Source organism: Pelophylax lessonae (assembly GCF_965119305.1).
Source record: "Pelophylax lessonae genome assembly, chromosome: 13".
In the NCBI taxonomy this organism is placed as follows: Eukaryota; Metazoa; Chordata; class Amphibia; order Anura; family Ranidae; genus Pelophylax; species Pelophylax lessonae.
In genome coordinates, this window is record NC_138780.1 from 142,164,269 (window position 1) to 142,186,384 (window position 22,116).

The 22,116-nt window shown below is 44.5% G+C and overlaps 1 protein-coding gene across 8 annotated transcripts in view; it reads right to left on the minus strand.

Moving 5' to 3' along the window:
* The window catches only part of KTN1 (kinectin 1), a 233,443-nt gene that overhangs the window by 171,533 nt on the left and 39,794 nt on the right, over positions 1-22,116 (minus strand). For all 8 annotated transcript variants that reach the window (XM_082275742.1, XM_082275737.1, XM_082275736.1 and 5 more), the window contains exon 2: positions 1,531-2,085. In XM_082275742.1, coding sequence (XP_082131868.1) covers positions 1,531-2,050 — 520 coding nt within the window. In that variant the 5' untranslated portion in view covers positions 2,051-2,085. The remainder of the gene's footprint in view (positions 1-1,530; positions 2,086-22,116) is intronic.

The following is a 22,116-nucleotide window of genomic DNA, read 5'->3' on the forward strand; positions in this document are numbered from 1 at the left end:
TACCTTTCTTTTGCCAATACAGAACAAATTAAAAAGTGTCACTTGTCACCCCTTAGCATCAAGTACTCACCTTTCCTCACTCCACCTACTTTCAGCTGACGGAAATGCAATATTAGGCCAGCGCTGTAACATTGGTTCGGATAGGAGTAAAAACGCCCTAACTAAGCTCAGAAAAGTCGGTTTGTAGCTTGCACAGCACTTCATTTTCCCACTGCCAGCAGCTGCAGAGGAGTGGTGAGGCAGGGAAAAGCAGTATATGATGCTGTGAGGGGAAGAGGCATGGGGGGACAATCAAGAGAGACTCTGATCTTTGAGCAAAAGTGAAGAATCAAGGAGTTGAAAGTTACTTAAAAATTAGGGCCCAAATCATTTATTTTGTGCATGCTCTCCTAATGCATTTATGTATAGGCCTGCCATAAAGTGCTTTAAGTCTAAGTATTACTACTCTGTGCATGCTGAGTCTTAGAGGAGAAGTCGAGCCAAAGCTCATTTGGCTGTACTTCTCCTGTGGATCACAGGAGTGCAGTTCATTCTGCTCTCCTGTTACCTGCTTTCAGAAGACAGCGGGCTAAAGCCTGCTGTTGGCTGAAGTTAAGAGCAGGTCAAGGCTTGGGAAAGATCACAACCATATGGTTGGGATTTGCCCAAATGCCTGGCCTAGCACCCAGCTCAGCCTCTCAGCTTGCCACTGAGAGCCTGAGCCAGCCGCTCCCACTCCCTCCACAGTCCAGCGATCCAGTGAGCCTGGGCGGGGAGCAGAAAGCCTTTGACTGAGTCACCAGCTCTCTTCTCAGGGAGCTCTGAGAATCGAGCGATCAGCACTGTTTGATCGCTCAGTCCTCAGGGTTCGTACCAGCGGGGGAAAGATGCAGCATCAGGGCCATGCTGCATCCACTTAGGCAAGTACAATTAAAAAAAAAAGAAATCCCATACTTGTCTTTTATCATGTTAGTAAAGTTTAGGAACAAACCCCCCGATTCTAAAGGCAGGTTTTTTTTTTACATTAATGCATTCTATGCATTAGGGTAAAAAAAAAAATAAACTTTCTGGAAGCAGCTCCCCTAAATACTTTCCTGAGTAGGATCTCAATTCAGCAATTTGCGCAAGAGCAGAGGCTCGCTCTCTCCTCATTGGCTCAGACAACAGCGGGAACCATTGGCTCCTGCTGCTGTCAATTACAGCCAGTGAGGATTGGGTGGGGATTAACTGCGCTCTGTGTGCCTTAAGCAGCTCGGGAACCAGCACCAATGAGTACTCCAATAGCAAGACACTCGCTATGGGGGCACTCGGCAGGGAGGAGGAACCTGGAGCACCCGTGGGGGACCCCAGAAGAGAAGATCAGGGCTGCTCTGTGCAAAACTACTGCACAGAGCTGGTAAGTATAACTTCTTTTATGAACATTTTAAATACTTTAAGCTGTGGATATAGCCCCTACTGAACTTTAAAGTATTTTCTTTGCTCCGCTGAGATGCAAGCGAAACATTGGAATGTTCATACAAAAAGTTTAAGAAAAAAGAAAATATTCAGTACCTTGTCCATTCTTCTGCTTTTTCTGCCCGGATTTCTTCTTGGAACCAGTCGTTTCAGGTGGTGGAGTTGGCTGTTTAGTTACAGGAACAGGTTCCGGCTTCTTCACAGGAACCTTTGTCCCATTGACTTCTTTGTTAACTGGCTCCTTCACCACTGGCTTTGGTGGCTTTTTCTCCTTCTTCTTGCGCTCCCTGACACTGCCAATGGTCTCAGTGGGAATTATAGGAACTACATGCTCCTCTTCACTGGACAGAGCATCTCCCAATTCAAATTCGCGTAAGGCCGTCTCAGAATCTGATTCATGAAGGTTTCCGTTCTGAGTTTCTTTCTTCTTGTTCTTTTTTTTGTCGGTTTTCTTTTTGTCTATTTTAGCAGGGGGCAGCTTCTGGTCTTTCTTCTGCTTGGCAAGGACCTCATCATATGACGTCTCCTTCATAAAGAGCCAGAAGAAGAGCAGGAGGGCCGTGATCACCACAATTGGGAACAGGACAATAAAATAGGTTGACTCGTAAAACTCCATTGTGCTTTCTTAATCTTGTGTAGTATTTCTTCTTACTGGAAAAAGAAAAACATGGTCAAAATGGTTATTCCACTTAACAGATTTAAATCAAATATACATTTTCAAAATGTAAGAAAATGATTAACAAACCAAATAACAAAACTGCCATCTTTGACCCAATCTGAACCTGTCGGGCTTCTAGGTTAAAGAATTATAACCCATAAATTGCTGCCTGGGACCTGCTGATTGGCTGTATGCATTAACAGCCCAGAGCTCTGTGTTGCTGTACAGAGGGGGCGATCGGTCAGTTTCTCATTCCTGGTAAAGCAGGGATGAGAAAGTGAGAGATCTGTAGTGAAACCAGCACACACATTACACATAGTTGGGCACACATCTAATCACTTGATCACCCTAACCAGTGTCATTAGTATAGGGACATTGTATATTATCACTGCATTAGGGTCCTCCATTGGCGGACTGAGTGGGCAGGTGACCGCTCCCTCTCCACTCTGTGTGCCGAGAGGGACGTGTCAGAGCCCCGCTGTCCTCTATGGGGGAATCGGATGAGAGCGGACCGCCTGTCCGCTCTCATCCGATCCCCTGGACAGATGGAAAATAGGGTTCCCATCCGTCCAGATTTCACAGACAGGATCGGATGCGGATGGCAGCGGACATGTCTCCGCTGACATCTGCTGCCCCATAGGGATGCATGGAGGATCCGATCAGATCCGCCTAAAAAATTGACAGGCGGATCTGATTGGATCGTTCGTGTGAAAGGGGCCTTAGTGTCATTGGTAATGTCAGTTGCAGATAGTCTGTGATTAATAAAGTACATTTTAGTTATTTTTTTTTTCTTAACTGGATATTGTGTATAGCATAAAGTAAAACTTTTTTTTTTTTCCTTTTTCGGTCTTTTCGTTTAGATTGCAAATACTAAAAAAACCCAGTGGTGATCAAATACCACCAAAAGAAAGCCCTATTTGTGCGAATAAAGTTATAGAAATTTTGTTTGGGTACAGCATTGCATGACTGTGCAATTACCAGTTAAAGTAGTGCAGTGCTGAATAGAAAACAAAATAGCCTGGTCATGAAAGGGGACCGGAGCTCGAGTGGCTTGAATTTTTTATGATGGGCCGCCACTTAGATCCCAGCCCAGGAATATGCAAGTCAAGGGTTGTGGTTTAGATTCACTGACTTCTAACAGAACGCACAGTAATTAGCTTTCTTACTTTACACACGCTATACACAGTATTAAAAGGAATTGTTAGCCGTGATTTTTTTTTTTCTTCTTCTTTCATCAAAGGGAAAGGCTGAAAGTATTTTTAGCAGCTATTACTCAGCTTTGTAGTTTAAAGAACTGTACTCGAAGTTCACCAGCCGGTCCCTTTAAACCCCGAGAACATATGTCTGCTGCAGCAGTAGCGGAAGAATGAAAAGCATTTACCTAGAGGGCATTTGAAGCGCTGAGATTATGGTGTTCAGCAAATAGTCTGATTGGATCAGGTTAATCAAGTGAAGAGCAAAAGGATTTCATGATGGTTGGGCTGTCGCTCATTAGCCTGGACAAAAACTCCCTTTATTATGCTCCCATTTGCTTTTACAAGGCAGTGGGAGCCTGGCAGAGCCTGGATAAACTGGCTGAGTGCAGAAGAGTGATTGGATCCAGACTATACACACTATTGTCAGGGACATGCCATCATAATACATAGGGGGGGTGACAGTAGGGGATTGTTCTGAAGGAGATATAGTGCTGGGATGTCTGTCCTACAAGATCATATGACAACATTATACAGCAAACCTTTTTTTTTTTTTTTATTGTTTTTTTTTTTTGTTTTAGGGCAAATGTGTAATGTTCAATTATCCAGAACGGCCAATACAATATTTTATCATTTGCTCCGACTGTTCCGGAAAAATGTGAGCTCCATTGTGATCACAGCACTCTACGGATCTTTGCATTATGATCTTGGTCATTAATCTGCTAAATCGGCTGTAGCCAATCACAGAGTTCTATGGCACCAAAAGAGAAATGCCTCCACCCCTAAATCAATACACAAAAAAAAAAAAAAAAAAGAGAACTATCGGTCGTGGAACTTTAAATGAGGCAAATCACTTGTACAATAGTAATAGAAGGTATACATGATTTCAAGTTTTATTAAAAAAGTATTAAATATTCCATAGTCTTGGAAATACGGTACATGACAAATTTTCAAATATGATAAACATTTAAAAATAAAAATGAGCAGATTCACATACATGATGACCGTATACATTCGTAATATCCTGGTGTTTATGTACATAAAGGTTTACAAATGGAGATATAGGATTACGAACGATGTAAAAAACAGAATTTCTTGATATCTAAGACGCTACGAGTTTCGTGGATCCCTGTCCACTTCATCAGGAGTTGATGCAAGCAAGGTATAAATCTGCTCAAAAAGCCATCCCAATATCCTAGGGAGCACCTACCCCAGGGGCTGTCGCGAGGCAACACCCCCCCCCCCCCCCCCCCGGCCATGGGAACAGCAGAAGGATAGGCCAAGCTTCCAAACAGTGCAAATACAAGTGGTATGTAAATTGATGGTGGCACACCCAGTCAACTATGGTATCTTATATGCCGTGGTAAAGGAGCAGGTCACAATAATCCACCAGGTAGATTGGAGCGACATCAAAGGAAATCCAATTAGCATAAATCTCCCCCACCGTGTACCTGTGACATGTACTCTTTAAGGGAGAAGTACAGCCAAAGCTCATTCGTCTGGCACTCCTGTGACCCGTTTTTAGCAAACAGTAGGCTGAAGCCTGCTGTCAGGCTGATGTCACAGAGCCGCTCCAGGCTGGTGAAAGATTGTGACAATATGGTTGGGATCCGCCCAAGCCAGCCGCTCCTCCTCTCCCCCTCCACAGCACAGTGCTCTGGGGGAGGAGAGCACAGAGCTCTATGAACCGAGCGATCAGCGGTCTTTGATCGCTCACTTCTCAGTCTTAGAGCCGACAGAAGATCAATGCTACATCCACCTAGGGAAGTAGGATTCTAGAAAAAAAAATAAAAAAATATGCCAAACTTCTATTTTAAAGCCATCTTGCTAATGGAAGTATTGAAATTTTATTGGCCCTGTAAGCGCTGTGCATCACTTTTCACATCCAATCCCCCAGAGGCGGCTGGTCGCTGGGTTCATGAAGTGCAGCGCAGCATAAACTTGTTATCCATTTTAAATAGGCTTAACTAAATCAGCCTGAATGTTTTCACAGCTCTGTTTATTCTGCTGCTCATTTGTAAACCAGTGTGTTCTTTAAGCTGTCCTTTTAAACCCTTGGTTCCCTCCCAGCTGCTGGTTTGTAAGTGTACATCCAAGTACAGAGAAAACACAGATGTAAGTAACGACTGAACTCCTGGATGCACTACAACTAAAAGAGAAGAGCACAACCCATTCTATTGGTCATTACCTACATGGGAAATCGCTTTACTACAGCGTCCCAAGCTGGCCAAAAAAGTTTTTATTTTTTTTTTTTAATTCAGAGGATTAATCTCCCACCTCATCTATTGTATTCTGACAGCCGGCTGTCATAATATCTGAACAGCTGCATGTAACTGGCTGCTGGCACTGTTCAGCCAATAATTTTGCACCCAGCCCCCATTTTTCAGTCTAAAAATGTCAACCTGGAGGGTGCCGGCAGGACCAACCACTGAGCAAATTGACTCTGTGTATGACCAAACTTTAGGTGAAGTTCTCCTCACCCAACATACATTGATATCACTTGGGAACCAGCACCCACACTAGGTCTTCCAGGAGTTCAGCAACAAGTGACTGATAAACGGGCCCAACACACCAATACCATAACACCCTTATAGTCTTTTGTAAAGGCACCTTTTAAATGACAAACATGTTATACTTACCTGCTCTGTGCAATGTTTTTTGACCCGCAATCCTCCTCTTCTTGTTTCCCCCGATGGCGCTTTGGGCCCCCCCCTGCTGAGGGCCCCCATTGCAAAACGCTTGCTATGGGGGCACTCATACATGCTCGCTCCTGAGCCCCAATCTTTGTGTCTATAAGACAGAGTGCGGATTAGCCCCACCTCCTGCTCCCTCTTCACTGGCTGTTATTGACAGCAGCGGGAGCCATTGGCTCCTGCTGTTGCATTTCCGCCAATGAGGAAGGAGAGACCCAGGAGAGCTGCTGCTCTCGTGCACATTGCTGGATTGAGATCGGCCTTAAAGAGGAAGTAAACCCTCCTCTGCAACTTTTACCTATAGGTAAGCCTATGATAAGGCTTACCTATAGGTACTGTAAATATCTCCTAAACATGCACCGTTTAGGAGACATTTACCTTACATGCAGCCAGTGACATCACTGGCACATGCGCTCTGAAGGAACGGACGCTGGTGCCGTTTCTTCAGAGTCCCATGCCCTGACCATCGGCTCCTGCGCGCGGGTGGCGTCACCGCGGCTCCGGCCAATCAGATGACCGGATGCCGCGATCCCGGAAGACGGGCGACTGGAGATGTCGCCCATCATACAGGTAAGCGGATGGCACGGCGGGGGCTCGTTCTAAGGTAGGTAAGTATTTCATAATGAGCTTGTATGCGATGCATACTAGCTCATTATGGGTTTCTCTTTCAGGTCGAAAAAAAAAAAAAATGTTTGTATGGGTTTACAACCTCTAAGTATGGGAGCTAATGGGGGAGCTGCACACTGAAGAATGAATGAAGGTGTAAGGGCTCTTTCACACGGTCCGCCTCCGTAGGCGGATCTGTGCTGCTCAGCGGGGATCGATCCGCCGATCCCCGGTGAGCCGGCGGATGACAGCTCCATCTCCGCTTGCAGTGCGGAGAGGGAGGTGTCACAAGATACCAGAGTGGAAAGAGAATCTAATGGGTGTGCTTTCATAATTTTTAATCAGCTGCTGCACTTGCAGGACTCTACTGAGAAAAAGAATCACAGGGTCTGCATCCCTTTAGACATGATTCCTATTGGGAGAATCTCACCAAAAATGACATTTTTGTTGCAGGGGATGCCTGAAATCTGATTTGTATCTTAGTGTAGACTTCTGGGAAAATCAGTGAGCCACACGAGCAGTAAACTATGTTTCTGGGGGGGCGTTATGTACACATTCTGTATACAGATCACCTCCAGGTAGCCAGATTACATTGCATTTTACAGAAAATTACAACGCTGTAGATTGAAGAGGAAAGTTAATTTTAAGAACATTAAATTACAATATGAATGGTGTCGCAATTGCATATGCTATATTTTTTCTTTATTTGCCACTTTCTTTCCCCACAAAAGTGGAGTTACCCTTTAAGCACTGTCACTAGCATTCTACTTTGACGAGAAATGCCACTAAGTGCTGCCTATTGCAGGAGACTTCCTCCGTGAGCTGGTCTAACCAGGAACTTTCTATAATGAGCCGTTGTGTAAAATACTGCTGAGTAATGAAGTATAAATATGACCGGAAGGCTTCCTGCTAAGCCTCCTTGCAAGGCAACGAACAGGGATTCCTGTAGAGACGTGTGAAGTCATGTTGCAGAGTGTTTCATAAGCTGCCCCATCATTCTTAGAAACTCCATTTCTGACTAATGCACAGCACCTTTCTTAGACACAGAACTGACCACCCAATACACAAATAGATTCTAAGGTCATTTTTTTCAAGAATAACTCTGACCTAGTTAGAAAAAAAAAAATCAAAGCATATCTAGATTAGAAAGTAACAGCTGTTTAAGTATGCTTAAACCACCTAAAATTGAATCTATACTGAACAAAATTATAAAAACGCAACACTTTTCTTTTTGCCCCCATTTTTCATGAGCTGAACTCAAAGATCAAAGACTTTTCCTCCCAAATATTGTTCACAAATCTGTCTAAATCTGTGTTAGGCCCCTTTCACACATACAGTCCATCAGTTCAGTCACGTCAAAATGTGTCAGTTTTTCGTCTTTTTTTTTTACATCCACTACCAATGCAAAAAACGGATGAAAAACGGACCGTTGGTCCGTTTACAACCATTTTTTTTCGCCCGATCAGTTTTTTTTGACGGATGAAAAATGGGACATTCATCCATTCAAAAAAAAACAGACATTGACGGAAGCGGATGAAACTGGATGTTAATGGATGATCATCCGTTTTTACATAGAAATGCATTGATGTCCGTTTTTCATCCGTCAACGGATGGATGAAAAACTGACAAACGGACCATATGTGTGAAAGGGGACTTAGGCCCCTTTCACATAGGCGGACCGTTCAGATCCGCCTGTCCGTTTTTTTGGCGGATCTGAACGGTCCCCCCATGCATCTCTATGGGGGATCGGATGTCAGCGGAGACATGTCTGCTGACATTCGATCCAATCCGTCAAATCTGGACGGATGGAAAAATGGATTTTTGTAAGATCTTACCGTAAAATTATTTTCTCTTAGCTCATTGACAGACGTAGTCCTCTTTGATTCATATCAATTGGGTTATGCTGCCCTCTACAGGAGTAGGACTAGGCAGAAGGAAAACGTTCTGGCTCCACCTTAGGGGCAGTCCCAGAGGGTATATCCTCTTCCTGTCTGCTGCAGGAAATCAGTTCTGTCACAAAGCAGTGTCAGAGAATTTAACCCAACCCAACTCAATGATAGAGGGGCGGGTACTACGTCTGTCAATGAGCTAAGAGAAAAGGATTTTACGGTAGGATCTTACATAAATCCAATTTTCTCTGTCGCTCATTGACAGACGTAGTCCTCTTTGATTCATATCAATTGGGACGTCCCAAAGCAGTGCCACAAATGAGGGGTGGGATTGACGAAAATCAAATCCAATCTAGAAGGCCCAACCGGTGCCAACTAGAAGTTCAAAGGCTCATCAGACTAAAGGGATGAGACTCAAATAAAAATCCAATTGAAAAAAACCCTCGAGTTAGACCGCCGGTCTCCTCAAATTGTGGCCTGCAAAACCTTGCGGCCAAAAGAGGCATCTGACGATGCCATCACATAAACCTTATACAATATTGTAAAGGTATGAACCGACGACTAAGTAGTCGCCTTGAAAACCTGAACCACTGACGCCTGATGGCGGAAGGTCCAGGAAACACTAAGCGCCCACGTAGAGTGCGCCTTAACAGGGAACGGGGGATCCCGACCCTTAAATAGAATAAGCCTAAAAAAAGAAAAAAAGTTTTCTAAAAAATCTTGCCAGGACCAAAAGATCCCAGCAAGGAGCTTAGGTCCTTACTCCTGACTAGACAGAAAAAAACTGATTTCCTGCAGCAGACAGGAAGAGGATATACCCTCTGGGACTGCCCCTAAGGTGGAGCCAGAACGTTTTCCTTCTGCCTAGTCCTATTCCTGTAGAGGGCAGCATAACCCAATTGATATGAATCAAAGAGGACTACGTCTGTCAATGAGCGACAGAGAAACCCTATTTTCCATCCTTCCAGCGGATCGGATGAGAACGCACCGACGTTTTTCTCAGCGGGGGATCGAGCCGCCGATCCCCCGCTGAGCAGCTGGAGGACAGCTGTGTCTCTGCGCTGTGTGCGGAGACACAGCTGTTAGTTCCCCATGCATCTCTATGGGGGAAATCGGATGGGAACGGACCGTCGGTCCGTTCTCATCCGATGGACGGATGGAAAATAGGATTTCCATTCTTCCAGATTTGATGGATCGGATGTCAGCGGACATGTCTCTGCTGACATCCGATGCCCCATAGGAATGCATGGGGGGACCGTTCAGATCCGCCAAAAAAAACGGACAGGCGGATCTGAACGGTCCGCCTGTGTGAAAGGGGCCATTGTGAGCACTTTTCCTCTGCCGAGATAATCCATCAACCTCACAGGTGCGGCATATCAAGATGCTGATTAGACGGCATTATTATTGCACAGGTCTGCCTAAAGTGGGGTACACACTTGTAGAAAATCTGCCGAAAATTCCCGTCCGAGGTAAAATCATACAATTTTCGGCTAGTGTGCACACAACTTTCAGCAGCCGATGCCAACATTTTCAACGAAAAAAAAAACGGAGGGACAAACACCAAAATTGTTATCGTCTGTCCCCAGACGACCAATTTTCGTTTAATGTGTATGCAGTACGTCCGCGAAAAATCGGATATGAAAGGCCGCGCATGATCTGAAGTTGCTCACGACCCGGAAATCTAGGAACAAATGTCCCAAAAAAAAAAAAACGGACGAGAAGTTTCGTGAACATTATGCACTGTCAACTAAAAACGGTTATGAACACTGAGCATGAGAGAGAAAAATCGAGAGGATATTTCGTCCGATTTCCGTCAAGTGTGTACGGGCCTTTAGGCTGACCACAATAAAAAGGCCATGGAATAGAAAGGCCAAGGAATGTCCACCAGACCTGTTGCGCGTTAATTGAATGTTCATTTCTCTACCATAAGTCGTCTCCAAAGGCGTCTCAGAATTTGGCAGTACATCCAACCAGCCTCACAACCGCAGACCACATGTAACCACACCAGCCCAGGACCTCCACATCCAGCATCTTCACCTCCAAGATTGTCGGAGACTGGCCACCCAGACAGCTGCTGCAACAATCGTTTTGCATAACCAAAGTATTTCTGTACAAACTGTCAGAAACCCTCTCAGGGAAGCTCATCTGCATGCTGGTCGTCCTCATCGTGGTCTCGACTTGACTGCAGTTCGTTGTCGTAACTGACTTGAGTGGGCAAATGCTCACATCCGATGGCATCTGGCACTTTGGAGAGATGTTCTCTTAACGGATGAATCTTGGTTTTCTTAGATCTTTGAGTTCAGCTCATGAAAAATGGTGGCAAAAAAAAAGTGTTGCGTTTATAATTTTGTCCAGTATTTTTTTGGAAAATTGCAAGCAGGCAAACGGTGATTGTAGAAGAGACTGCATATCTCTCCATCAAATGTTCTAGGCTCCTTTCACACTAGCCAATTCCAAAGTTGCACGATTTTTTTTTAATTTAGTGCAATAATAGACTTAGATAAGACTTTTACACTCTGGCATTGAAGTCAGATCAAAGCAGTGCAGGAACCTTTTCTGAAGTCATAGCACCTTCAGTAATGTTGATTGGAACGGCTCTCATAGAGATAGCATTTCACATATCCTGCTACTTAGGGGGGGGGGGGTCGCACAAATGTGAAAGGAGACTGCCTGCCAGCAAACTTCTTCTAACTCTATAATAAGCTACACATGCACAACAAAAGCGGGATACACAGTACACTAGCAGAATTTCAAATGAAAATTGCTAAAAAAGTTCTCATAACATTCGAATGCCATTTGAAAATGGTTCAAGATTTAATTTCCTTTTAACCACTTGCCGACTGCCTAACGCAGATCTACGTTGGCAGTCAGCCCCTCACAGGCAAAGCGACGTACGTCTACGTCGCTAGCCTGTGAGGGTCTAGGGAGTGAGCGCGCGCCCCCGGAGGCGCGCTCCTGCTCCCGCGCGGTCACGCACCCCCCCGCGCGTGTGACCAGCGGACCCGATGTCCGCCGGTCACTCGGCGATCGGCGGGGGAGAGGGAGAAAGTCAGGCGGCTTGTGTAAACAAGCTGCCTGTCATTCTCCCCGGTGTATGAAGGATGATCATACGGTTCTACTATGTAGAACCGTCGATCACTCTTCATACACCTGAAGCCATAGCCAATCACAGTAGAAAGCACGCCCCTAGGGACACACACAGCCCCTCCCTCTCAAATAAAGTTAACCCCTTCACTACCAGTGTATTTTTACAGTAACAGTGCATATGTATAGCACTGATTACTGTAGAAATGTCACTGGTAACCCCAAAAGTGTCAAAAATGTCAGTCAAGGGTCCGATCTGTCCGCCGCAATGTCGCAGTGCCGCAAAAAAAAAAAAAAAAAAAAAAAAAAAAAAAATCGCAGATCGCCGCCATTACGCGTTAAAAAAAAAAACAACAAAAATGACAAAAATCTTTCCCTTTGTTAGTAAACGCGATAACTCTTGCGCAAACCAATCAAAATACGCTTTTTGTGATTTTTTTTACCAAACATATGTAGCATAAAACAAATTGGCCGAAAATGTTAAAAAATTTAGATTTTTACATTTTTTTGGGGGGGAATTTCATATAAAAAAATTATAATTTGCAAAATTGACGCTCTTTTTTTGTTTATAGCGCGTGATCAAAAAAAAAAAAAAATCGCACAGGTGATCAAATACCACCAAAAGAAAGCTCTGTTTGTGGGGAAAAAAAAGGACGCCAAATTTGTTTAGGTACAGCGTCGCACGACCGCGCAATTGTCCGTTAAAGTCACGCAGTGCCGAATCGCAAAATACCCCCTGGTCAGGAAGGGGGTAAAATCTTCCGGGGCTTAAGTGGTTAACATTCGACAATCAGCTGCAGGTGAAAGAACCCCTAGCATTTTCTGGAGGAACCTCATAGTTCCATGGAACCCTGGTTGAGAATAGCTGGGCTAGGCAGTCAATTTACTAAGCCACAGCCATTATCTTAATAAGGAGCACCCGTGTCTCCTCAAAAAATAAAGGGATTGTAAAGTCAGTTTTTTTATCCTAATGCAATCAATGCATTAAGATAAAAAAACTATCACAAAAATACAGAGAAAGTATGGGTTTTAGGGCCCAATTGAAAAAGGAAAACCAAGAAACCATATTAATAAAAAATTGAACATTTTATTTAGATCATATAAAAATATAGTGTGTAATACATGACGATTACTGAACACCAAGAAACAAATCCCCCATCTATTCACCAAAATCAATTAAAAACCACAGCACAGAAATATACCCCTAATAGGGGCTAATACATGCTTCAAGCTGATGTTGGTGCGAGATGTCTCTGTTATACGGTTTGAAGGTCCCAATGAGCCAACGCGTTTCGCATCGGGCTTCGTCAGGGCCAAAGAGACCGAGCAATACCGATATTTCTTGCTGTATATCGTGTTATTCATGGGCAGAACATCTAGACTTCTGTGTTCATAAATATCTTGTAAGCACCAAAATGGTACACCAGACCAAACTAATGAGGAGCCGCTTGTCCTGCCTACCTTGGTTCCTCATTAGTTCCAAAGGTCTCATTGCTCATTGGGACCTTCAAACCGTATAACAACAGAGACTTCTCGCACCAACATCAGCTTGAAGCATGTATTAGCCCCTATTAGGGGTATATTTCTGTGCTGTGGTTTTTAATTGATTTTGGTGAATAGATGGGGGATTTGTTTCTTGGTGTTCAGTAATCGTCATGTATTACACACTATATTTTTATATGATCTAAATAAAAATAAAATGTTCAATTTTTTATTAATATGGTTTCTTGGTTTTCCTGTTTCAATTGGGCCCTAAAACCCATACTTTCTCTGTATTTTTGTGATATATATATACCCTTTTTGGGGCTTGGGCCAATTTCACGGTGATTTTCAAGATAAATAACCTTCTGTGTACAGAAGCCTTTCTCAGTCCCCACCCCCCCCCCCCCCCCAAATGCTTACCTGAACCCCATCTCTATACAGCAATGTCCACGACTGTCTCAGCCTTCTGGGACTCCCCTCTTCATTGGCTAAGACACAGCACCGGCGCCATTGGCTCCTGCTGCAGTCAATTAAAGTCAACTAGCCAGTGAGGAGAGTAAGGGGGTGGGGCCGTACCAAAGCTTCCTGTCTGAATGGATATACGGAGTTGTGCATCAGCTCGGGTGCCCCCATAGCAAGCTCAAAGGGAGGGAGGGGCCAGGAGAGCCGAAGCGGGATCCGGGAAGAGGAGGATCTGGGCTGTTCTTTGCAAAACCATTACACAGAGTTGTTAAGTTTTATAAAAAAAAGAAATAAAAACAGACTTTACAAGCACTTTAAAAGTCATCAGCTACAAAAACTGTAGGTGTTGACTTTTAATATCACACTTCCCTGTCCAGGGCTGCCCCCACCGGAGCCGATTCTTCAATCTGCAATCGGGTCTATGCGCCGGCATCCTAAGGGGAACCAACAGTCTACTTCCCACTGCGCTTTCTGAATGGTACCGCAGCCTACTAGGTGCTGGAAAATGGGGGGGGGGGGCAAACTTCTGCGCTCAGGTCACTGTGGTGATCCGACCAGAAATACTGTAGCTACTGACTTAATATTAGGATATTTACCCGATCACGAATACAGCGAAGTTTTCACCTGAGCCCATTTTTCAATTGGCTCTCAGGGGCTGCTGCCCCACGAAAGGTGTCAAATGTGGCAGAGGAGAGAGGGGAGGGGAGGAGGCAAATAAGCAGAGCTTTCCCTTTTGGGTGGAGCTCCGCGTTAAGTATAGCTAAAAGCAAAAACTTGTGATTGGCCCGGTGATGTCACACTGAAGGCTAGTGGTGTCACATGGAGGTAGGAAAAGTCTATCTGAGCTTTAACTGGTTAACTCAGAGCTTACACTGGGCCACATTTCTTTATTTTTAGTGGCTGAACCAAGTTGTTGAGGAGCAAAGAAAAGGTGATCAGCAGCTAGGGAGACGGGAACTAAACTGCAACTGTTGCATTGTTCTGCCTCAAGCACAGGTTGACGCACAACAACAAAACAACTATTCTAGGTAACCATCTTGAATGCAAGCACTGTTTAAGTAAACAATAAGTCTGCAGAAGTGGTTTTAAAAAAATATGACTTGCATAACCAGCAAGTGAAATTGGCAAGATCTGCTATGCCACTTTGTTTATAGCAATCCCTATGTACAATTGAAGGAAGGAAACAGAGGCGTAATACACATCATACTGATTTTCTGGCCTGCACCAATAAAGTGACAGCTGGAATCTGACAGTTACTAAGGGCAGCGTGTCAACTATTCCTTGTCTCTCCCCCACCCCTAAAAAGAAGCCCTAAAGAGGTAGTATACTCTGCTTTTTAACTTTTACCAACAGATAAGCCTATGATAAGGTTTACCTGTAGGTAAAATTAATATCTCCTAATCCTGCACAGTTTAGGAGATATTCACCCTGCATGCAGCCGCTGACACCAGTGGCGCATGCGCTCTGAAGGTCTGGCGTATCTTGCCGGACCTTCAGAGCTCCTTGCCGGAAAGTGAACTCCCACACGCGAGCGGCGCATGCGCTCTGAAGGTCCGGGGGACCTTCAGAGTTGCTTGCCGGGAAGTGCCGGAAAATGACTCCTGCGCACATGCGCGGGAGTGACCTCATCGCGGCTCCGGCCACTCACAGCGCTAAAGTGCTGCATGCTTCACTCCAAGTGATTCCACGTGACAATGGTAAGATTAGCAGCTCACCTCAAAGAAAGACTCATGAGAGTCTAAACACACATAGGGTAAAATCACAGTCACCTGGTAAGCCCTCCTGCCACCGCCTCCAAACAATCTTTCAAGTTGTATATGGCATCGGTGAAGAGATAAAAAAGAAGATCTAGTGCTCTCTGTCTCAATAAGGGGCTATTACATTTGCTGAAATCGCACTTACATTGTATTGCACTTAAGCAGTGCAAGCTATCTCGGCATTCAGACACTTCCTGGTACCTCCGGGATCAGCGTAATGACGTGCAGGCTCCTCCCCCGTAGGGGTTGCGTCATCGACTTCATAATGTGCTAGTATGCAATGTAAACTAGCACATTATGCCATTGTCCTGCAGGGTTTGTTTGTTTTTTTGGGGATACAACCACTTTAATCCACATGTATCAAACGGTTACGACCAACAGTTCAAGGGTATCGGACTTTCCTCTGCCACCCAGCACTGGAAAATAAGAACTGGGACACCTTGCCATATCTACAACAGCTCAGACAGACTCTTCCTTGCAAAATTCTGCAAGGAAGAAATTTCAGGATAATGTGTAGGCTAGAACATTTAGGGTATATTTACACCATACTGCACATTAAAAACCCAAGCCAACGCATCAAAAATTCATGGGCACTGAAGTGCATGGAACATGATTTTCATGCTCATTGCATTGCATTTTATATTGTTGTTAAGTGAAAGGTCTCTGGAAGGGTCAAAATCAAGACTTAACAAATATGCTTTAAATCTAGGAGCCAGCTAAAAAAAAAAAAAAAAAAAAAAAAAAGTTAGGAGCCAGTTTTTTTCTTTTTTAAAACAAACAAATCTTACGGGTGGAACACGTAACATTTTCCCGAAGGTGAACTTATTCTTTAACAGCCAGAGTAGTTTTTGCATTTTTTGCACAAGTTTTAAAATACATTTTAGGCCTGAAGATTACATAAAAACCCCAAACATAGATTTTCTGAAAGCAGAAACCCTAGAGAATAAAATCATGATGGTTCCAATTTATTTATGTCACACAATATTACTGCAAAGATCTAGGAAACACAAAAATGTTAGGGTAAAAAAATTGGATTTTTGAATTACCGTAAAATCCATTTCTCTGATGTTCATTGACGGACACAGCTCTTGGTATTCATAACCATTGGGTTACACTGCCCCCTACAGGAATAGGACACAAGGCAGAAAAAAATTCTGGCTTCTTCATGGGCAATCCCAGGGGGTATACTCCCGCTCTCTGCTATAGCCACTCAGCCAGGAGGAACGCTGCAACTTGGCCGAAACCTGGTCTTATGCAGCCTATGCAAGGTGTTTAACTTGCAGGCCAGCCCCTGTCCAGCGGGGCTCTGTCGCTGCCAACCTAGGGCAGAGCTGAGGTCTGCGCGCACTCGCTGGCCAGACTGGGGTAACCACTGGATCTAATTATCCAGCTCGTCGACCAGTCTGGCAGCTCACAGGAAAAATCCAAGAGGAAAAAATTTCCCATCTAAAAATTTTTGCCAGGACAAAGATCCCAGCAAGGAACTAGGTCATAACTCCCAAATAGGCAGAAAAAAAAAAAAAAAAGAGAAAGAAAAGGACTGCCCATGGTTGTAGCCAGAATTTTTTTCTGCCTACTGACCTACTCATGTAGGGGGCAGTATACCCAATGGTTATGAATACCAGGAGCTGTGTCCGTCAGCGAACGTAGGAGAAATATATTAAATTTCAAAGTTTAGGGGCATAAAAACACAATAAATTATCCAATTGCTTGGCAAAATATACAGAGGTTGCACCGAGTAAAAAGATGCCCAACATGTCAAACCTTAAAGAGGTTGTCAACCTCGAGAGAAAAAAAAAAACCTGCAAGACAAAGGCATAATGAGCTAGTAGGCATCGCACACTAGCTCATTAAGAAATACTTACCTTAGAATGCAGCCCTCCAGCGGCACCCACACACCCCTGAGACAGCTGACATCTTCCCTGGTGTTTCTTCCGGGTTCGCCATCTCCGGCGCTGTGAGTGGCTGGAGCCGCGATGACATCACTTTCGTGCGTGGGAGCCACAGTTTGCGGCACGAGCTCTGAAGGTCTGGCACGGTAAGCCAGACCTTCAGAGCGCATGCGCCAATGATGTTATCGGTTGCATGCACTCTGAATATCTCCTAACTGTGTAAGTTGAGGAGATATTTACAGTACCTACAGGTAAGCCTCATTATAGGCTTACCTGTAGGTACAATTAAAGAAGATGACTTCCTCTGGTGCTGTGCTAGAGTTATTGCTATCATTCTGGGGTGCGCACCGATATGAAACTATGTTTTCAGACATAGGCTCTCCGCTGTGTGTGTTTATGTTTGTACATGCATATATGTGGGGGTAGGGGTGCCTCAATTTTTTTACAATCAAAAAAAGGTTTTCTTTTGAAATCTACTTTTTTTCCCCCCTATTAGATAGGGGATCAAAAAGTTCCCTATGTGATTTTTTTTTTTTTTTTTTGGCGACAGGTTCTCTTTAATGAGACATCCAGGGTCTAAAAGACCCTGGATGTCTCCCCTGTGGACCACTAAATGTAATGCAATGCAGATCACACTGCATTACATTCTTTCCCAGCCTTGAAGGGCAGGAGAAACTGACAATGGAGACCTGGAAGTGATGTCACTTCCGGGTCCACAATTAGAAGGGGAGGAGAGATGGGCCAGTGGAGCCCAGGATACATGGGGGGGGGGGGGGGGGGGGGGGGGGAGTCATGCATGCAGAGTGTGGGGAGCATTCGGGCAGCAGGACAATACTTCTTGTTACCATGGCGACCTGCCATTTGTCTAGCCCTGGTCAAAAATAATAACCCGCACAGGGAGAACACAAACTCCAGGCCGATAGTGCCGTAGTTGGGTTCCATGCAGTGGAAAAGCGCCATTAGAAACCCAACGGTTTGGCTCGCTTTTGCGCTTTACCACTGCATGGTACCGCATGGTACGGTGTTAGAACGGTTCGGTATGGTACGGCTTTTCCACTACGTGGAACCGAACAGTACGGCTCGCTTAAACAGTACCACCTCAGTTTTGGTTCCAAGAGGGCCGTACCGGTACCATATCCCACAATCCTTTGCATGCAGCCTTGACTGTTTGTCACTACTAGCCACTGATTGGTCAGAGAATCGTTGTTATCCCACCCACTTTACTCTAGTGGAAAAGCAAACCGTACCGAACTATTCCAACACCGTACCATGCGGTACCATGCAGTGGAAAACCAAACAGAGCCAAGCCGGTACTTGCAGTGGAAAAGTGCCATAACAGATGACCGTAGTGTTGCTAGGTGGAAGTACTAATCACTTAACCATTTTTGTCTGCTTAAATCAACAGACAAAAATAAGCAAGCTGCCAAAGGATTTGTATAAGTTTCATCTGCATATTCAACTGTTGGCCTGGAGTTCAGCTTTAAAAGGCTTCCTAGGTCGATGCACGTTACCAGAATCTTCCCATAATTAGCACACCATGCAATGCAAGAGCCATGGACTGCACTAGACCATCGCACATGACTAGACGGGAGGATAAACTTAGCCGTGATCTGTTTATTCCCTGAAATCCCACAAGTGGGCAGAAATAAAGGGAAATGATCCTATGGTTACTTCTGAGACGAGCAAAGCACCAAAACCCACAGCTGACCACAATTCAAGAGAATGTGCAATGCCAGAGAGGACCTCAATCGCCCTTTAATCTCTTCACATTTGCAGCTCTCAAATAAACCCACAAGGATGTTTTTAGTTTATCTACAACCAAACCTTTCTTTTAGTCCTTAAGTGAGTGGTTAAAGCAGTATTAAACCCTAAATCAAACATTTATTATATTGCAGCTTACCAATTCTTAGATATGATGGCTGCATTCATTTTTATTAGGCTTGCTTTTATTTTTATCTGGTGATCCTGCAAGTCTGTTTTTTCAACAAAACAGGCAGCACAGTGGTGTAGTGGTTAGCACTTTCGCTTAGCAGCACTTCGGTCATTGGTTAAAATCACAAATCGCATTTTCTCACTGTGTCTGTGTGGGTTTCCTCTGGGAACTCCGGTTTCCTCCCACACTCCAAAGACATGCTAGTAGGTTAGTTGGCTCCTGTCCAAATTTGCCCTAGTATGTGTATGTATGAATGGGAGGAAAGCTGGCCATAAATTATACAATTTTCTTGTTCAGTTTCCTTTAGATTTACCTTCAACTTCTTGTAGTGCAAGGGCCTTCCTGATTGCATACAAATTGAAAGTGTTAAGGTTTGACCACCTATTATATGGTTTTGGTAAACCTAAGGAAAATTGTATAAATGTATGGGCAACCTTAGGAACCTGAAAGTGGAGTTCCACCCATTTTAGTGACTTTAGATCTATGTAATCCCCTTTAAAACGACTTTTACCAATGGAAAATCTTTTTTTTTTTTTTTGCTAGTAAATACCTTAATTTCTGCTTTATTTATCCTCTTCTCACTTCCAGGTCCAGTCGGTGATTACGTCATTTGGCGATTCGCAGTGTGTGCTGGGATGCATCTCAGACCATGAAATCTCGCATTATTACACAGGATATGAGCTGTACTGCGTGCTCTGCCCCGCCTCCTCTCAGTGAGCTGTACTGAATGTATTGTATTGAGGCCATGCTTTGCCCCGCCTCCGCACCGCCTCCTCTCAGTGAGCGAGGACTGAAAGCATTATATCCTCACTGAGCTCACTGAGAGGAGGCGGGGCAGAGCACGCAGTACAGCTCATCTCCTGTGTAATAATGCGAGATTTCATGGCCTGAGATACATCCCAGCACACACTGCGAATCGCCGAATGACGTAATCCCCGACCGGACCCGGAAGTGAGAAGAGGATAAAGCAGAAATTAAGGTATTTACTAGCAAAAAAAAAAACTTTCCATTGGTAAAAGTCGTTTTAATTAAAAATGGGTGGAACTCCCACTTTAAGCTCGGTTCACACTAATGCATTTTTTTCATGCTTTTGCAGAAACGCAGGACATTTTTAACATGGGTTCTATGGAACAGGTTTACATCAGGGCATTTTTGTGCCTCTGCCTTTTTGGAAAGGGTCAGGGACTTTTTTTAAAACACTGCTTTTTTTGTTTCAATAGACTTCAATGGAGAATCAGCAGAAAAGCACGTAGTGCGATTTTAGCGCGTTGACGCATTTTGCATTATGTAATTTGCATAATAACAAATTGGCCAAATAAGAATCAAAAATGCAAAACACATGTCCGCAAATGCAGAAAGCACAGCAAAAACCACTGCTGAAATGCTCAAAAGGAAAATGCATAGGTGTGAATCGCGCCTTGGACTATAAATGGAACAAGTGCACCCGAGCTACTGATTCATGTGTAATGCCTTATCAGCCTCAAGAACACGGCACTCCGCCTGGGAAGTCTCTGCAAACCTCCATGTGCAATACATGCAAAAAAAGGAAGGCAGGCTGGTGCCATGGAAGTTTGACTGTTCACCCACATGAAAATAAACAATGTTTTAGCAGACTTCCATGGCACCAGCCTTTCTTACTTCGATTGTAAGCTCCTTGAGGGCAGGGACCTATGTGAATGCACAATATATGTAAAAAACGTAATGAATAAAAGGAACAAACAGCCTTGAAGATGTAGCAGAGTGCTGAATCAAACCATTTACCACTAACAGAGGTGCTTAAAACAGCTGTGCATCCCCGTGTGGGTAAACATGGGCACAGGCTTTCGCCAATGTACAAAGCAAAAGAAGCCATACTTCAGCTTCTATGAATAAAACAATGAATAGAGGACAAGTGGATGATTGATAGCTTCGCCGCCTCCATTCATAGATCTTGTTTCATTAATAGAAGTTGAAGTTCAGTTTCTATAAATGGAGAAGCTGGGAGGAAACAGCGAGCATAGCCGATCTCTCTTAATGACACCCTTTGATATTCCTTTAGTTCCATTAACCCCCACTGCACCAGAAGATGATAGCAGGGGTGGGGGGGCAGGACGGAGGAGGAATTCTAACAGAAGAGACATAAGCACAAAAGGATATGTCCTACTAAGTTATGTCCCTTGTGCTGATTTTTTCTGATATTTGGCTGCACTTAAAGCAGAGTTCCACCAAAAGGTGGAACTTCTGCTCATCTGCTTCCTCCTCCCCTCCAGTGCCATGCGGCACCTTTCAGGGGGGAGGGAGGGAACAGATACCTGTCTTTGCAAAAGTACCCTTTCCCACTTCTGGGACACAGTGCCGTCCCTCGGAAGATCAGCCCCCTCCTCCTTCCCCTGCTACTTGGCTCTATTTGTGCATGGGCAGTAGGGAACCGGCTGTGAAGCCAAAAGGCTTAACTGCAGGCTTCTCTTCCAACGAATGGCACCGGCAGCAGATCCAAAAATCCGCTGGGGTGCTGGCATCGCGGGCTCCCTGGACAGGTAAGTGTCTATATATTAAAAGTTGGCAGCCACAGTATTTGTAGCTGCTGACTTTTTTTTTTCCCAGCTGGAACACCGTTTTAGGCCTGGTACACACTATCGTTTTTTTTCAATCAACCCAGAGGGCTGAACGAAAAAAAATCTGAAGAGAAGGGGAGGAGATCCCATACTAACAATCCGATGTTAGTACAGCGTTCTCCCCCACTGAGCTATTGTGTTCCGATAGGGGGGCGGCCCCCTTGACAGAACACTCCCGTGAGCGCTATCAGCCATTGGTTTCAATTGAACCGCCTGATACTCGGCCCGTGTGTGCGGCCTTTTAGGCTTTAAAGAATATCAGCTTAACCACTACTGGCAGTGGTGTATTTAGGTTTTGTGCTGCCCTAGGCCTGGCTAAACTTGGGCACCCCCTAATTTAAATATGACCCACCCCTTCTGGTAAAGGCCACACCCCTTCCTGTTTATGATCCGCCCTGTTATCTGTAAACCACAGACTACAACCAGTTTTTCAGTGCCC